We start from the raw sequence: 18,087 nt of genomic DNA, 5'->3' as shown, positions 1-18,087 counted from the left end.
CTCAAATATATAATTTATTCCAAATTCCATGTCCAATTTCTTGGTCAAAATCAAAAAATAAAATTTCTAAGTTTTTCTTCAAAATCCCACAATTTTCCAGAAATTTCCATGTTAAATCCTTATAGAATCCATGTAATTAACTTACAATATGTGGAATTTACTAACCTTGCAATAGATGATGAAAATCTTCCCTCCTAGAGCTCCAAGAATCGCCTAACCAAATGAAAAATGGGAGAGAAATGGGCTAAGTCCCGAAATAAAACTCACTGCCCAGGTGACTTTCGCATCTGCGGACAAATAGCCGCTTATGCGGCTCCACACCTGCGGAAAATCCATCGCAGGTGCGGCTCCAACTCAAGCCAACAGCCTCCGCTTCTGCGGTCCAAATAGCACTTCTGCGCTTCCACTTCTGCGGACAACAAGCTCTTCTGCGCTCACGCACCTGCGTGACCAAGTCCGCTTCTGCGCCCTAGGCCATCTTGGCCAATTCTGCTTTTGCGACCTCTCCTACACATCTGCGACCTCGCAGGTGTAGAAGTTTCCCTCGCACCTGCGCTCCCAGGTCTCCTATACAAATCTAGCACCTGTGATGACCCACCGCACCTGCGGCCACTCCCTTCGCAGGTGCGATGACACCAGACTTCAGCAACAACAACATCCCTCTAAGTCCAAATTTTAATCTATTTTCAATCCGAATTAAGCCCGAGGCCCCCGGGACCCCATCCAAACATACCCATACGTCCTAAAATATAATACAAACTTACTCGAAAACCCAAATGACATCAAACACCATCAAAAGTACGAATCAACGATCCAAACCTTTCTTTAAACTTTTAAACTTTCAAACTTCGATGAACGCATCCGATTCTTACTTAAACATCCCGGAATGACGCCAAACATTGTGCATAAGTCATAAATCAAAATACAAACCTATTCCAAGGCTCAAAATCCCAAACGGATATCGATAATACCAAAGTCCACTTCAAGTCAAACTTAGGAATTTTTAAAAATTTCAAAACGCCAACTTTCCAAAGTAAGCGCCGAAATGCTCCCGGACCACCCAATACTCAACCCGAACATACGACCAAGTCCAAAATCATCATACAAACCTATTGGAACCTTCAAATCTTGATTCTGAGGTCGTTTACTCAAAAGTCAAATCTTAGTCAACTCTTCAACTTAAAGTTTTTGAATTGAAAAATTTCCATCCGAATCAATTCTGAACTTCCCTAAATTCAATTTTGACCACACGTACAAGTCATAATACATGAAGTGAATCTACTCAAGGCCTCAAACCGCTGAACGATACGCTAGAGCTCAAAATAACCGATCGGGACGTTACATTCTCCCCCACTTAAACATACGTTCGTCCTTGAACGTGCCAAGAACCGTTTTAGAGTTGCCCCAAACCACTGTTTAACACATCGTGCACCTAATCATGCCACCACAACCCACGTGAGCACATTAGCTCGAGCCAGACTGAAGATCCTTCCCTTTACCTTAGCCAACAAGCCTTAGAACCAAATTCTAACATCCGAAATTCTCTATGAGATCCGATTCTAACATATGAACACCGTATCAATCTCAACCCACTATACCAAATATGATTACGTACTCATGCTGAAACCACACCATACACCGCAAAATTCGTATGTCTGTAAAGCATCCTCCAACCATAGAAGCTGCAAATTTACTAACATGATACCCACAGTATACCTCATAACACATATAAGCCCGGTCTCAACCCTCACAATACTGCAACGATGAAAGAGATGCGCAGGAACTCATAACCACCCGTCAAATCAATAACTCATGGTGTTTCCCCGCTTGACAAGAACCGTTACCTCATTCTGAACTGAATAGGGACATTTTCTCTTTAGTATACCTTACATAAATTTGATCGCACTAATTTCAGGTCTAATAACCTCGTCTCACCCAGTACAAGCTGTTCAGGCAATAAGCCACCTCAAACACTGACTAAGATCTCATATGATGCCATCAATCCGCAACAGGATACAACTCAAATATGACACATAAGGAAGAACGAATTCTGTCAAAGAACTACCCAGCCCGCGTAACGAATAAAATGTCTGAACAGATGCTATGAACCTTTCTTAGAGAATGAGAAACAAAACACACAAAAATAAGTATAGGGAACCATACCCAACATCTCACTGTTGCGGCGTGCAACCCGATCCAAGCATCATACTCGTGGCGGCGTGCTGCCCGATCCACACATAATAATCAATAAGGAACTACCTACCGAGCCAAACTACTCAAACCCACGAAATGCCCGAATATCAACCACGAGCAAGTCAAGTGTAAAAATATAACCCTAGGGAGATGGATAGCGCCATGTGCTACAAAACTCGAGCTCGACTAAGGTGCAATAAATGACAAGCTACACATGACCACAACACACGTGCGAATAATCAAGCTGTCTCATAACCCACATGGCATAATATAGTATTACAGAGAATAGCTGACGACAGGAATAACATCCAACACCCGAAGACTCCCCCATAAGCAATGCTATGCTGAATGAACACATCCAACCTGATGTAGCGCATACATTCACATTAGATCTACTAGCGGACCTCAAGCCGATTCCGATCATCCCATACTGGGCCCATAGACTTTCAAGGATCCACAATGATCCTATCCATGACACATAAGAGTAGCCGTCAAATCCGTAACAAACATCCACATTCCACAACCAAAGGAATAAAGCGCCTCTCAGTCACAACCTCTCCCATTAGCGACAATACCAAAATCTCCATACATGATTTCAATATCTAACAAATGAATGACTAACACGTCACACCTGTACGATCTTCCCGTGGGATATACTCCCACAACCATCTGCACCAGGTAGTAAAATCTGAACATTAATGGCCATCGACCATGCTATTTCCATAGTGCTAGTCAAGCATCCGCATTTCAATACCCAACACTTCTTCCACAAAACAGACCATCCTCAGGCTGCCCAAAATTTATACCAGCATACTCAGAACATCTGAAATCCTCCCCCGCTCCTCCGAGCTTGTGACATTCATACCAAAACCGAACTGCAACCTTGATCCTCAACTTCTAATTTTCATACGGCTCACTGCACCTATCATGCCGCTACGCGAGAGTTCAAGAATTTCATCATAACCCCTGAAAGACCAGTAGAATAAACACTTCATCGACTAGAACCCCTTTCACTCCACTTATTTCAGAAGAATCATTGCAACACGCAACCAAATTCCCATATCCGCAGAAAATCAAACCTCAAGTTGTGGTCTAAACCACCATAACTCTTCCAGGATCCATTTATACATAACATGTCATCATAATCAAATACCTCCAAATCAATCAAACCACGACGGCTGTCAAGCCCGCACGTAGAGATACAAACCACTGGTATAGCCTTACCATACCGATGAAACTGATGATTTCCCCTCCTGATTCAAATCATTTTTAACTAACTCTACTTCTCCCAATTTACTCTTGACTTGCCTTCAAACTAATAGTTCTATTCAAACACATAACAGACTCGAAACTACACTCATCCCGAGTGACCTAAATCACGAGACCATATTGTTTCAATACACATCAGCCATCTCATACCCTCCCTATGCGCTCAATAGTATGATACACCTATTCTGAAATGCCTCTTGCGAATCCGAAGCTATTTCTCCCATTTCTTTAACACTGCACCATAGACCCGATGATAGCATAGAAAATTCCCCAAGTATTCTTCACACTCTGCTTTAAAACCCAGTCCTAAGCCACATAACGAACCTAGAAATCCTTTAGTGCTTAGCACATGAATACTTTCAAAGAAGTAACCGGAAGAATCCTCTTCCTTGCACATCACAACCATAAGAAGCATAAATTTTGAGTCGTCCCAACATCTGCACATGAACCGATAAGGTGAAATTTAGCACATATACGTCAAATTTCTTGCCTAAAATGCCCTTGATGTCCTCGTCCTCGATCATAACAAATCATCTAACGTACCGCTAGCCAAAGACTATAAAGGCACATAACCACGTGACCCGATAGTAGATGGTGGGCTCCCCTACTTAGCTTTATGCTACAATCACATAGATCCAGGCCCCTCAACGACCTCTTTTTCCCGGTTACCATGATTACACACCGTTACTCGACCGACTTCTCGCAAGCTCTGGTTGCACTAATCATAACACATGCCGAATTATCAGCCACCATCGCACGCCTAACCTTCTAGGGGTCATACTGTCTTTTTCAAGCGACCTAAGCTTGCATCTCAATACATACATCCCATGTTGGGCAAAAAGTAGAACTCTTTGTAGGAACCTCATCAAAACCATGCAATCGCTAACCTGCTCACAGGAGATAGCCCAACTGTGTGATCTCATATCAACCTCCTCCAACGTCATTACTGTAGTTACGTCCCTCATGAAATTACCTAAACTTCATGGATCCACACTAATTTGCTAGCCATAAGAATTCCTTCATTCATTGACATCACCTGAAGGTCCAATAACGTGTTAGACTCGAAGCCACATTGCATCCAAGACAATGATCGAATACTTCACTTTTTCTACATTCAAATCAAGCCCTCCTCATCACTTTCAAAATTCCTAAGCATAGAAACCACCTCAGAGATCATCTCCCTTGAACCCTCGATAATGGAAATGATGATTCGATCCCGAAGTCGCAACACATAACCATCTCTGATAACCTCCTCTTAGGTTCCATCTCACAACATCGTGCTCAGAGGCAAACAAATGAAGACCAATGTGCCGATGAGCCTCAATGCATTCAATCAGGGGCGGCGATACCACAACTTTAACAATAATTCCACCAAATTCGAAAATATCAAATCTCGACCGTAGGCAACACCAACACTGGGCTGAAATGACAGAACACCCTTCCACAAGGTGACGATAATAGCCCACTCGAATACGCACGGAAAAATATCCTGCACCACATCTGCAGTACCATTACAACTCCTCGATTCCCAAATGATAACAAGCATTCCACACCGTATAATAATGAGTATGAAGGAAATGAAGACATAAGCTTCAATGGAATCAAATCGCACGATGAGAAATCAAGAAGGAAAGTGCTCCTAATAGCCTTGTAGCCTCTTGAAGATAAGTACAAATGTCTCCGTACCGATCTACAAGACTCTACTAGACTTTCTCATAACTCGTGAGACCTAAGTGAACCTAGAGCTCTCATACCAAGCTGTCACGACCCAAATCCACTATAGGTCGTGATGGCACCCAATGTTGCCGTTAGGTAAGCCAATGGTGAACTACCAACTTGATTATTCATTTTATTATTTTTGAAATCATGAATCCCATTAGATAATAGAGTAAAATTTGGCACTCATAGAAACCTGTGCTTTTCTTTACCAAATTTCAAATATAAATATATCATAAAGTGAAATGGTAATAATAACGTGAACTACAATAGTGAACATCCACTAGAAACCCCCAAAACCCAGTGTCGCATGTGCATGCGCATCTACTAGAAAGTATAATAATAATACAATATCTGTCTGGAATAAAAGATAGACAGGGGATAAAGTAAATAATTACGATGGAGACATTGTGTGTTGTGAATCGTAGCATGGAATGCAGCTCACCATAAAGTCCTCTTTGTAGTTGCGCTTACGTTCCCAAATGACCACCAAATGAACCTGTCAGATCCTGCACATTTAGTGCAGAAGTGCAGCATTAGTACGTAAATCAACACGTACCCAGTAAGTATCGAGCCTAACCCCGAAGAGGTAGTGATGAGGGGTCAACATTGATACTTACTAGTGGTCTAGTAAATCAAATATAATAAATTAGACAAGTATGAAGCATGGTAAGTAAAAAATGAGTACAAATGTAGACAAATAATATGTTCTACAACGGAAAAATGAACACAAAGACCTCAATCATAGGATACTTCCTCAAACGGATTACGTAACGGTCAATACCAAATCAATGGTCACCTCTCAAGTAAGGAAATTCAGGAGTACGAGGACTCCTTATCAAGTATTTCGCACGATTCTGCCGAGGCGAGCAGCCCGATCCCATAAGAGTATTTTATAGAAATGCTGAGGCGAATAACCCGATCCCATAAGAGTATAATACATGATACTGCTGAGGCGAATGGCCTGATCCCATAAGAGTGTGTTACAATATCTGCCGAGGCGAACAACCCGATTCCATAAGAGCGTGTTACAATATCCTACCGAGGCGAACGACCTGATCCCATAAAAGTGTGTTACATAATCTTGCCAAGGCGAACGGCCTGATCCCATTAGAATAAGAAGCTTTAATAGGTCACTGACCCTACTCACGAATATACGTGTGAGTTATGATGTTTAAGGAAACTTTTCGATGAATACGCACAAAGTGGGAGAAATTCGTAAGGGAAGCATAATTTCCACTGCTAAACAAGTAGCTTGTCAAATTTCTAAAATAGCGAGCCCATTACTCTACGCAAGTCTTGTCTCAGTTCGTAATGAGAACTAAAGTAATTAAACAAGCAAGAACAACTCAAATAGTATAGTTAGATCATGGTGTAAATCTAAGTCTACCCGGACATAACTAGGAATTCTAGCATACACATGGACACTCGTCACCTCATACGTGCGTAGCTCCCACAACATGTAGCATATAACAAAAATAACACCTACTGGGTGAATTCCCCCTCACAAGGTTGGACATGAGACTTACCTCGCCCCGAAGTCCCATAACCGACTTCAACACCTCTCTAACACCTCAAACCGATGCCCATCGACCTGAAACTAGTCAAACAATAAGGAAAACCAATATAAATATACCCTAACATCATAATTAATTAATTTATAACAATTCCCAACTCCGCTCAAAAAGTCAACAAAGTCAACCCTCGGGCTCACGTGCTTGGATTCCAAATAATTTCGAAGACAAACTTTACCCATATTGCTACAAATTCAAATATATGATTTAGTCCAAACTCCATGTCCAATTTCGTGGTCAAAATCCAAAAATAAATTTCTAGGTTTTTCTTCAAAATCCCACAATTTTCCACAAATTTCCATGTTAAATCCTTATAGAATCCGTGTAATTAACTTACAATATGTGGGAATTACTTACCTTGCAATAGATGACGAAAATCGCCCCTCTAAGAGCTCCAAGAATCGCCCAACCAAATGAAAAGTGTGAGAGAAATGGGCTAAGTCCTGAAATAAAAACTCACTGCCCAGGCGACTTTCGCATCTGCGGACAAATAGCAGCTTATGCGGCCCGCACCAAAGAAAAATCCATCGTAGGTGTGGCTCCAACTCAAGACAACAGCCTCTGCTTCTGCGGTCCAAATAGCGCTTCTGCGCTTCCACTTCTGCACACAACAAGCGCTTCTGCGCTCACGCATCTGCGTGACCAAGTCCGCTTCTGCGGCCCCTGGCCATCTTGGCCAATTCCGCTTCTATGACCTCTCCTCCGCATTTGTGACCTCGTAGGTGCAGAATTTCCCCTCGCACCTGTGACGACCCACTGCACCTGCGTTACTGCACCTGCGGCCACTTACTCTGTAGGTGCGATGACATTAGACTTTAGCAACAACAACATCCCTCTAAGTCCAAATTTCAATCCATTTTCAATCCGAATCACGCCCGAGGCCCTGGGACCCCATTCAAACATACCCACACGTCCTAAAACATAATACAAACTTACTCAAAAACTCAAATCACATAAAAAGACATCAAAACTACAAATCGATGGTCAAAACCTTTCTTTAAATCAAACTTTCAAACTTCGACGAACGCATCTGATTCTTACTTAAACATCCCGGAATGACGCCAAACTTTGTGCACAAGTCATAAATCACAATACAAACCTATTCTAAGGCTCGGAATCCCAAACGGACATAAGTAACACCAAAGTCCACCTCAAGTCAAACTTAGGAATTTCTAAATCTTTCAAAATGCCAACTTTCCAAAGTAAGCGTCGAAATGATTCCGGACAACCCAATACTCAACTCGAACATACGCCCAAGTCTGAAATTATCATACGAACCTATTGGAACCTTCAAATCCTGATTACGAGATCGTTTACTCAAAAGTCAAACCTTAGTAAACTCTTCCAACTTAAAACTTTCGAATTGAGAATTTTCCATCTGAATCAACTCTGAACTTCCCAAAATTCAATTCCGACCGCACGTACAAGTCATACTATATGAAGTGAAGCTACTCAAGGCATCAGACCGCCGAATGACGTGCTAGTGCTCAAAACGACCGGTCGGGTCATTACATAAATAACATCAAACTTTCTCAAAGCCGTGGTAATCCTACCACAAAGACTATAGTAATGCGCTCCCATTTCCACTCTGGTATATCTAACCCCTAGGAAACGACCTAGTTTCTGCTGCTCATACTTGACATGCTGATAATTCAAACACCGCAAAACGTGTTCAACAATGTCTTTCATATCCTTTGCCACCAATAATGCTGATTTAAATCACGATATATCTTCATAGTACCTAGCTGAATAGAATAAGTCGAACATTGAGCATCCTCAAGAATCAACTCCCAAAACCATCCACATTAAGAACACAAATTTGACTTTGGAGTTTTAATACACCAGCATCACCAATGACCACCTCCTTAGCACCACCTCGCAATATCTTATCTTTAAGGACAAGAAAATGGGGATCCTCATAATGACGAGCCTTAATGCACTCAAACAAAGACGACTGTGCAACAGCACAAGCAAGAACTTTACTAGGCTCGAAAGTATCCAATCTCACAAATCTATTGGCCAAGGCCTGGACATCCATAGCCAAAGACCTCTCCATAGTTGGAATAAATGGCAAACTACCCACTCTCTCCGCCTTCATACTCAAAGCATCCGCTACCACATTTGCTTTACCCGATGATAAAAGATAGTGATGTGATAATACTTCAACAACTCCAACCACCCCCGCTGCCTCAAATTCAAATCCTTCTACTTGAACAAATGTTGAACACTCCGATGATCAGTGCTCCTCACATGACACACCACACAAGTAATACCTCCAAATCTTAGGTGCATGCCCAATAGCTGCTAACTACAAGTCATGAATCAGATAATTCTTCTCATGGGGCTACAACTTCCATGACACATAAGTAATCACTCTACTATCATGTATCAACACCACGGCAAGACCAACGCATGAAGCATCACAATACACAGTGTATGATCCTAAATCTGTGGGCAACACCACCATTAGAGCTGTAGTCAAAGCAGTTTTGAGCTTCTGAAAGCTCTCATCAGACTCATCAAACCATCTAAAAGGAATACCTTTCTAATTCAACTTGGTAAATGGAGCTGGAATAGATGAAAATCCCTCAACAAAATGATGATAGTAGCGAACCAAGCCGAAGAAACTCCTAATCGTTGTAGCTGTAAAAGCTCTAGGTCAACCCTGAACCGCCTTAATCTTCTTTGGATCCACCTTGATACTATCACTAGACATCACATGGCCCAAGAATACCACCAAATCCAACCAAAACTCATACTTCAAAAACTTAGCATACAACTTCTTCTCCCTCAGAATCTGAAGCACTATCCTCAAATGTTGCTCATGCTCCTCGCTCCTACAGGAATATACCAAGATGTCATCCATGAATACAATGAAAAAAGGATCCAAATATGGCTGGAACACACTATTCATCAAATGCATGAAAGAAGCTACGACATTAGTCAAACCGAAGGACATTACCAAAAGCTCATAATGTCCATAAAGAGTCCTAAAAGCCTTCTTAGGGATGTCCGAAGCCCTAATCTTCAACTAGTGATATCCCGATCTCAAAGAATTCTTCAAAAACACCCTAGCACCCTGAAGTTGATCAAACAAATCATCAATACGAGGCAATGGAACTTGTTGTTGATAGTGACCTTGTTCAAATACCTCTAATCAATGCACATACTCATAGAATCATCTTTCTTCTTCACAAACAACACCGGTGCATCCCAAGGAGAAATACTCGGCCTGGTGAATCCCTTATCCAACAACTCCTATAATTACACCTTCAATTCTTTCAATTCATCTGGGGCCATGTGATACAGTGGAATAGATTAGTGCCCGTCACCAAATAAATACCAAAATCAATATCCCTATTGGGTGATATGCCCAGTAGGTCTACATGAAATATATTTGAAAACTCCATCACTACTAGAACTGACTCAACACTATGAGTCTTAACACTAGTATCTCTAACAAAATCCAGATATGCCAAACACTCTTTCTCAACCATCTACTATACCTTCAGAAATAAAATCACCCTACTAGGGGTATGACCAAAAGAACCCCTCTATTCCAACCTTGGTAATTTCGGCACAGCCAACATCACTGTCATAACATGAAAATCAAGAATAGTATGGTATAGAGATAGCCAATCCATACCCAAAATCACACTAAAATCAACCTTATTTAGCAAAAGAAGATCAACCCTAGTCTTATAATCCCCAATAGTAACCACATAAGGCTGATATACACGATCTACCATAATAGAATCACCAACTATCATGACCCAAAATCCCACCAAAGGCCGTGATAGTGCCTAACCCAATCGCTAAGAAAGCCAACACTCAACAACAACAATAGAATCCAACTATTAAGCCATTAACTATTTCATGATATTAATAACAAAGTGGCATAAATATCAATTCAATATCATAAATAAATAATCAATGACAAGGTTTAAACACGACCTATCATGACCAAAAATTTCACCAAAGGTTTTGATGATGCATAACCCACTTGCTAGGTAAGCCAACATAATAATCATAATTCCAAATCATATTAACCAAATCTTTACCACACTCCATAATATGGTAAGAAACAGAAATAATCTCAAACTGGTAACATAGATAGAATATCTAAGATAGGGTGTAAACATGACCACAATTGTCTACATGGCCAAAAACCCGGATGTCACAACCATCACAAAGCATCTGACAAGTGTAGGAGTGTATAAAATGAGTAACATATGTCTATCCGATAAGAAATAGATAGATTGAATAGCAAAGTAAGGAAGGGGGCTCCATGTCATGCGGATCGGGCAAAAAAAGCAGCTCACCACGAAGTCTCCTCTAGGTCCTCTACTCAGCGGGATGAACATCACCAGTACCAACCTCAGAAACATGCACAAAATATTTAGATGTGTAATATAAGTACAAATCATAATACTTAGTAAATATCAAGTCTAGCCTCAAAGAATTAGTGACGAGGGGTCGCCATCGACACTCACTATCAATCTAAAAATTAGGTGAAAGCATAGTAATATAAAGAGTAAAGCTTGGTGTTATAAGATGAGTACAAAAGCTCAAAAAATACAGTTCATACAAAATTAAGGCATGCTTACAGATAAAGAGGTGAAATAAGATAACAACACCACACTTTCTCACGTAAGAGATGTTATATGTCAACAACATTTATGCTAATTCATTGGATGAGTCTAAACAAATACATATAAATGCATGCTCAAAATCCTTTTCTCAACATCTCACAATACAAATCCATGTGCTTGACACAGACCATGTGTCCAACAAGCACCAAAGGACTCACATGTTCCTACACTCATAGGGCCTAAGGTAATATGGGTAATCACTTGACTTTAGAGGGATGGATCCATATCAAAACATCGATCGTTTTACATTAATGATCAATAACCAATAATCAATATCTGCTCAAAGTGTATGTGGTGCCAAAATCATCAACTTTCCTCAATAACAACTCTCCACGTGTGCATACATGTATAAAGAGCAATATAATAAGAAAGCACCGGACAATAACAACAAGAATGCATATAAAAGCTCATATGGCTAGATGATGGCTATGGCTAATCATGTAATTTGTTACAAAGGCTCATTAACTATTTAAGCGTGCTCGGTCTGTTCATATCATTTAACGAGAGTCAATTAATCCATATAACCAACAAATCATGAAGCAAATAAGACAAATGTATTATTACCTATAAATAATAGAGCTCAACATGGCAAAACAAATCCTTTATGCTCAAATCAACAAGTCATAACCTTAAGCATGCTCCTACACATATTTATAAATAATCACGTAGTTATAGAATCAGTCAAAATATGGATAACTACTTCACATAATCCAAAAAGGCATAATTCAAGTCAACACTACCACATATGGTCAAAACCTAGCTACGTATATACGTGCTTCACTCACATATGCATGGCTCCTACAACGAGCAACAAGTAACAAGTAGATCACCTATGGGGAAAATTCCCTTTTACAAGGATAGACAAGAGACTTACCTCTAACCGGTAATAGCTTCAACCCGCCAAAATAGACTTTTCTCTCAAATCAACCTCCAAACAACTCAGATCTAGTAAAAATAACTTAATAACGTTAAACAAAGCTATGAGAATCAATTCCAACCAATAAAGTTCCAATCATTAATAAAATTCCCAATTATCAACAAAAGTCAAACCAGACCAGCATGGTCAAAACCCTAGTCAAGGGGTAGATCCCGACTACTCATAACGCCACTAGTCCAAATATATAATTAGATTCCTAAATCAAGTCCGAATGGACCCTCAAAACCCTAAATATTCATCCTCTTAAGTTGTAGAGAAAACCCCTAAATTTTCTCTACAAAACTCATGATTAAAGTGTATAAATCTTTGGGGATTCAAAATATATAGTCAAATACAAGTGATAATTACCTACCGACAAAGTAGTGATGAAAATCTCCTCAAACATCGCCTCTCACCAGCTCCAAATGCGCCGAAATACCTCGAAGGTGCAGTCTTTGGTTTGTCTACGTTATCTGTCTTACATACCCAATACTTCTTTCGTACTGATGCCCATTTTCTTTGGACGTTGTGTTCATGACCACAGGTATAGATAGACCCGGTGATGTCCCTCCCCAGTAGGGTGTTTGCTCCAGTTGTTGGTCGTTGCACTCCCCTTCTCCGGAGTAACTGTTCAAAAATCAATAGGTACCAAAGTGTATGTTTCAGTTAATTTTGGGTACGATGGGGCCCTGTCTCGACCAAGTCATGTACTATGTTTTAGCACTTTTAGAGGCTTGCAGACCAGTGTTCGAAAGTATGTAAGGGTTGTTCATGACCATGTTGGTAATAGTGGTAAAGTTGTATTAGTGTTAATATTCCTTTTTCAGTAGATGTGTACATTTTAAATTCTGGTATTTATTACTTGGTGGCCTTATTAGACCTGATTCTATGATGAAAAGATGTAAGTATGGACGTCGGTTCATACGGGCCTTCGGGTGTCGTGTGTCGGTCGCACCTCCCAAGGTTGGGGTATGACAAACTTGGTATCAGAGCATGTCTGTTCTAGGGAGTTTACAAGCCGTATCTAGTAGAGTCTTGTTTATGAGTATTTGTGCACCATACCTATAAACAAGAGGCTACGGGATATCTATGGTGAACACCTTTCCTTCTTATCTAGATCGTGAGCTAGAGCGGGGTCGTAATTGTTTGTTTCTAATCCCCATATTGTTTATGTTTATAGCGATGCCCACCACGAGACATCAATAAATATTCATGGATTGAATGAAGAAGCAGGAGAAGGTACCAGTCAGGTGCCACTTGCCCCTATAGGTCAATACGGACCCAATGATGAGGCTGATTCTCATGCCTCGGGGATAGTCCCAATACCCATGGAATGACAAATAGAATCTAACAGTCCTTTGATTTCTCCCCCGGTTGTTCCTAAACAAGACCTAGATATAAGGAGAGTTTTGTAGTTATTGACTTGACTATTAGCTTCTGAGGCCCAACGTCATGCCTCTGCCACCCCAGATAGATCAGTTAGTACGAGAGTTTGGGATTTTATAAATTTGGACCCCTCTGGTATTTACAGGAATAGATCCAAATGAAGATCCTTAAAATTTGGACCCCCGACGCTGTATTGTGGCTGATGTGGTAGGAATTATTTTGGCATTTACCGCAAGGGTTCAGGCTTATGCTATTCTTGTGGGCAGCCCAGTCACATTATGTGCTTTTGTCCAGTGAGGAATGTGGGAAACCTGATCACGTCAACGGGATCTATAGTGGCTTCATTGGCATCGGCGAACCCTCATGAGCAGGGATGCAACCGTCAGTAGGAAGAGGTAGAGGTAGAGGTGGAGCGTCTTATACGGGTGGTCAACAAAACTGCATCTTTGCATTTTCAGGACAACAGAAGAGTCATCACCGAACGTGGTTACATGTATACGTTAGTCTTTTGAAGTCTCTACGCCCGTAGGTGAGTCCCTAATAGTTACGCGGGTATATCGACATTGCGATGTGATGATTTATGACCGTCATACCTTAGCTGATTTGAATGAATTAGAGATGATAGAATTTGATGTCATTTTAGAGATGGACTAGTTGGATTCGTTCTATGCCAACATGTATTTATGGGCGAAAGTCGTTCGCTTTAATTTTTCCAGTGGAACCCGTCATTGAATGGAAAGGTGATGTTGTAGCACCAAGAGGGAAGTTTATTTCTTACCTTAAGGCTCGGAAGATGATTTTGAAGGGGTGTATTTATCATTTGGTATGAGTGCAGGATGCGGAGGCGAAGTCTCCAATCCTTAAATCAGTTCCGATTGTTAGTGAATTTCCCAGATGAGCTCCTAGGTATTACACCCGAGAGAGAGAAAGCTTCAAGGTGCTTAAGTGATCCATCATATATTACCCCTACTGAAGATATTCAAGTTATAGAGGAGCTATCTTACGAGGAAGTTCCAGTGGCTATCCTAGATCTTCAAGTGTGCAAGCTGCGAACCAAAGAGGTAGCATCAGTCAAAGAGGTACTTTGGAGGAACAATAATACAAAAGAAACAACCTAGGAAACTGAAGAAGACATTAAATCCAGGTATCCCCATCTATTCCGTACCACGGGAGGCAACAATGAAACTACCACGGCGGGCATCACTCAAAATGACTAAAAAAGTTTGCAAGAAATAACTATGATTCAACATTCGAGGATAAATATTCCAAAGGGGGGGATATAGTTACACTCCACACTACTACCCCACATATGAAGTTGAAAGATTTGTGAGGTTTAAGTACAACCAACCAGAGAGCGGCACGTTATCGGGCAAATGGGCAACTGCATGTGGCTAGATTGCGCCAGTTGTTCCACCGGGCACAGCAGCCGGTGCGGGGCAACCTGTTTTGCTTGTGGGGCAGTGAAATTTCCTAGAACTTAGTATATATATATATTACTCTACCGAGCTACACTATAGTCTGCCGGGTATACCACCTATTGTGCAACCACAGATCAGTTGGGTATGATGAGACATGATATGAGATTTTACCGAGCCTTTATGTGGCCAGGTATGATGATATATGAGGTGAGGCTATCAAGTCCTCTTGAGGCTGGTTACGCCGAGTTCTGTTGAGACCAGGTACAGTTGAGACCTCCTGCGGCTGGGTTTGACCAAGTTCTCTATGAGGCTGAGTATAGAGTGATGTGTGAAGTGAGGTTACCAAGCCCTCTTGAGGCTGACTAGACCGAGTCTTGTTGAGGCCAAGTATTGTCGATATCTCTTGAGGCCGGGTACGACCAAGTCCTCTATAAAGCTGGGTATGGAGTGAAATGTGATGATATGCCCCAAAGAGTGGCTGAACTATATATAGATATATTACAATTAATGCATGGCCCAATGAGTGGCTTGATTTCTACAAAAACTTGTATACATTCCCGATTCATGGTTATAATATTGAAACGCCCATGGTAGCTTATCTATGGTTTTCTGGTTAAACTTGAGCATTTCTATACCTTAAGCTATGTCTTTGGTTTGTATACGTTATCCATCTTACATACTCAGTACTTCTTTCATTATGATGCCCCTTTTCTTTGGACGTTGTGTTCATTCCCATAAGTATGGATAGACCCGGTGACGTCCCTCCCTAGTAGGGTATTTGCTCTAGATGTTGGTCGTTGCACTCTCCTTCTCTGTGTAGCTTTTCAAAATTCAATAGGTATTAAAGTGTATGTTTAGTTAATTTTAAATACGGTGGGGCCCTGTCCCAACCAAGTCATGTACTATGTTTTAGCACTCTTAGAGGCTTGCAGACCAGTGATGGAAAATATGTAAGGGTTGGTCATGACCATGTTGGTAATAGTGGTGAAGTTGATTTAATGCTAATATTCCCTTCTCAGTCAGATGTGTACATTTTAAATTATGGTATTTATTACTTGGAGGCCTCATTTGCCCGAATACTATGACAAAAAGATGTAAGTATGGACGTCGGTTCGCACGGGCATCGTGTGCGCACCTCCTAAGGTTGGGATGTGACACCGACTGATCCCCATCCTTTGTTGGTTGTGCGGGTGGTGTAGCTGCTGGTGCTAAAACCATAGGTTTTGTGCCTTGACTTGGGACTCTACTCAGAAGTCTGGGGTAATCCCTCTTGAGATGATTCAAGTCTCCACACTCAAAACAACACTTCCTTTGACGAAGCTGCTGACCCCGATAACCCGAATAACTGTCAGTGGAACCCTGCGCAAATGGAACACGTTAAGAACTCTATGCTGCAGTGCACTAAATATTGAATAAACTGGGAGAGGACTGTATGAACTGTGGCTAACTGATGATCCACAAGGAATCTAATGAGTTGCCTGAGCGAGCCTAAAAGGATAGCCTCTGCTGTGATGTGACTAGCCTCTAGACGAGGCACCACCAAAACCACCAACACCACATATCTTCTCCATCTTAGTTGGACCAAAAATACTGCATGATGTGTTAACTATGCGAATCTCATCTCATACTAGGTAACAGTCATGCCCTCTTGGCATAGATGCTCAAACTCCCTACATAGCTTCTCTCTACGAGTCTGTGGAACAAACTTTTCTAAGAAGAGAACTGAGAACGGATGCCATGTAAGTGGTGCTGTGCCATAACCTGTAGGCTGGCTCCATCAGCTTAAAAGTACTAAAGTCACCTTCACACGAGACCTGCTGTGCGATGAATCTGATGACACTGATCAAGAAAACCCTGAGCATCCCTCAGGACGAACCCTCTAGAATTGCTACACCCTCTTTTTCTCCTCATCGGTCAAATATGGTCCTGCCCCGTCCTATGTCACAACAATTGGCTGCACTGGCAAAACCCCCAGTGTCTGATAACCCTGAGCTAGCTGCTCCAGTGTACGGAGGGCGGGAGTATGGGCTCCTACCCATGACCTGTGAGGTAGTTGGTGCGACTAATAACATGCTTGCCTGAGCCAAGCTCGTATACACACTCAAGATATGGGCCAAAGTCTCCTGAAGACCAGGCATAGCAATAGGTACTGCCGGAGTCTGAGCTGGTTCCACCGACTCAACAATATCCGAAACCTACTCCTCCACTGGAGCAACTAGTGTCTCCAAATGTGCTGCTCTAGCTGTAGTGCGATCCCCACCTCGTCCACGGTCTCTCGTGGCCCTAACTGGAGGCACTGGTGCCTGCTCGTCTGATCAGGTTGAACGTGTCCTCACCATCTATGAGAGAATAGAAGAGTAAAGGTTCAAACTTTAGAATTAACAAATACACATAACAATAATGCAAGAAAGTGAGGTTTTCCTAATAGTTTGGTATCCTCTCGAAGATAAATACAGACGTTACCATACTGATTTGCAAGACTCTACTAAGGTTGCTCATGACACGTAAAACCTATGAATCTATAGCTCTGATACCGACTTGTCACGACCTAAAATAACCAACCGGTCATGATGGCACCTAACAGACTTGCTAGGAAAGCAAAACATAACAAAAACAAAACATTATAACATAATTAACGGAAATAATATGAATCCAAAGCCAACTAACATAAATAACTGCGTCAATACATAAAATCCTCCCATAATTGGTAATTTAGAGTCATGAGCTCTAAAATAGAAGTACAAGTCTGGAAATATAAAATGAAAATATTGTCTAAAAGTAATAACCACAACAACTGAAATGGAAAGAGACTCCAAAGATTGCGGTCAAATTGCAGCTCTACCTCATCTCCTGGAAAACTTATAGTAAGAATCACATCAACTCACAGTTCGGTCCAATACCATGATCTGTACAATTAAGTGCAGAGAACAATATGAGTACAACCGACCTCATGTACTCAGCAA

The 18,087-nt window shown here is 41.3% G+C and overlaps 1 protein-coding gene across 1 annotated transcript; it reads right to left on the bottom strand.

Annotated features, from left to right (window-relative positions):
* Positions 1-8,535: 8,535 nt before the first annotated feature.
* On the bottom strand, positions 8,536-10,249 carry LOC138905995 (uncharacterized). Its single transcript, XM_070194511.1, has 4 exons — positions 10,179-10,249; positions 9,512-9,589; positions 9,132-9,280; positions 8,536-8,957 (listed from the first exon to the last, which is right to left on the bottom strand). Exons 1-4 carry the CDS (start codon positions 10,247-10,249, stop codon positions 8,536-8,538), a joined length of 720 nt encoding a protein of 239 aa, XP_070050612.1.
* Positions 10,250-18,087: the final 7,838 nt, after the last annotated feature.

Source organism: Nicotiana tomentosiformis, chromosome 2, assembly GCF_000390325.3.
Source record: "Nicotiana tomentosiformis chromosome 2, ASM39032v3, whole genome shotgun sequence".
Lineage (NCBI taxonomy): Eukaryota > Viridiplantae > Streptophyta > Magnoliopsida > Solanales > Solanaceae > Nicotiana > Nicotiana tomentosiformis.
The sequence above is the reverse complement of the archived record's forward strand: the minus strand, read 5'-3'. Positions and strand labels throughout refer to the sequence as shown.

Coding starts and splice junctions, on each gene's coding strand:
- LOC138905995 (XM_070194511.1), bottom strand. CDS start 10,249: ATGGTTGAGAAAGAGTGTTTGGCATATCTGGATTTTGTTAGAGATACT. Junction 9,281..9,511: donor TTGTATGCTAAGTTTTTGAA/GTATGAGTTTTG, acceptor TATTCCTTTTAG/ATGGTTTGATGAGTCTGATG. Junction 8,958..9,131: donor CGTGGTGTTGATACATGATA/GTAGAGTGATTA, acceptor TTGTTCAAGTAG/AAGGATTTGAATTTGAGGCA.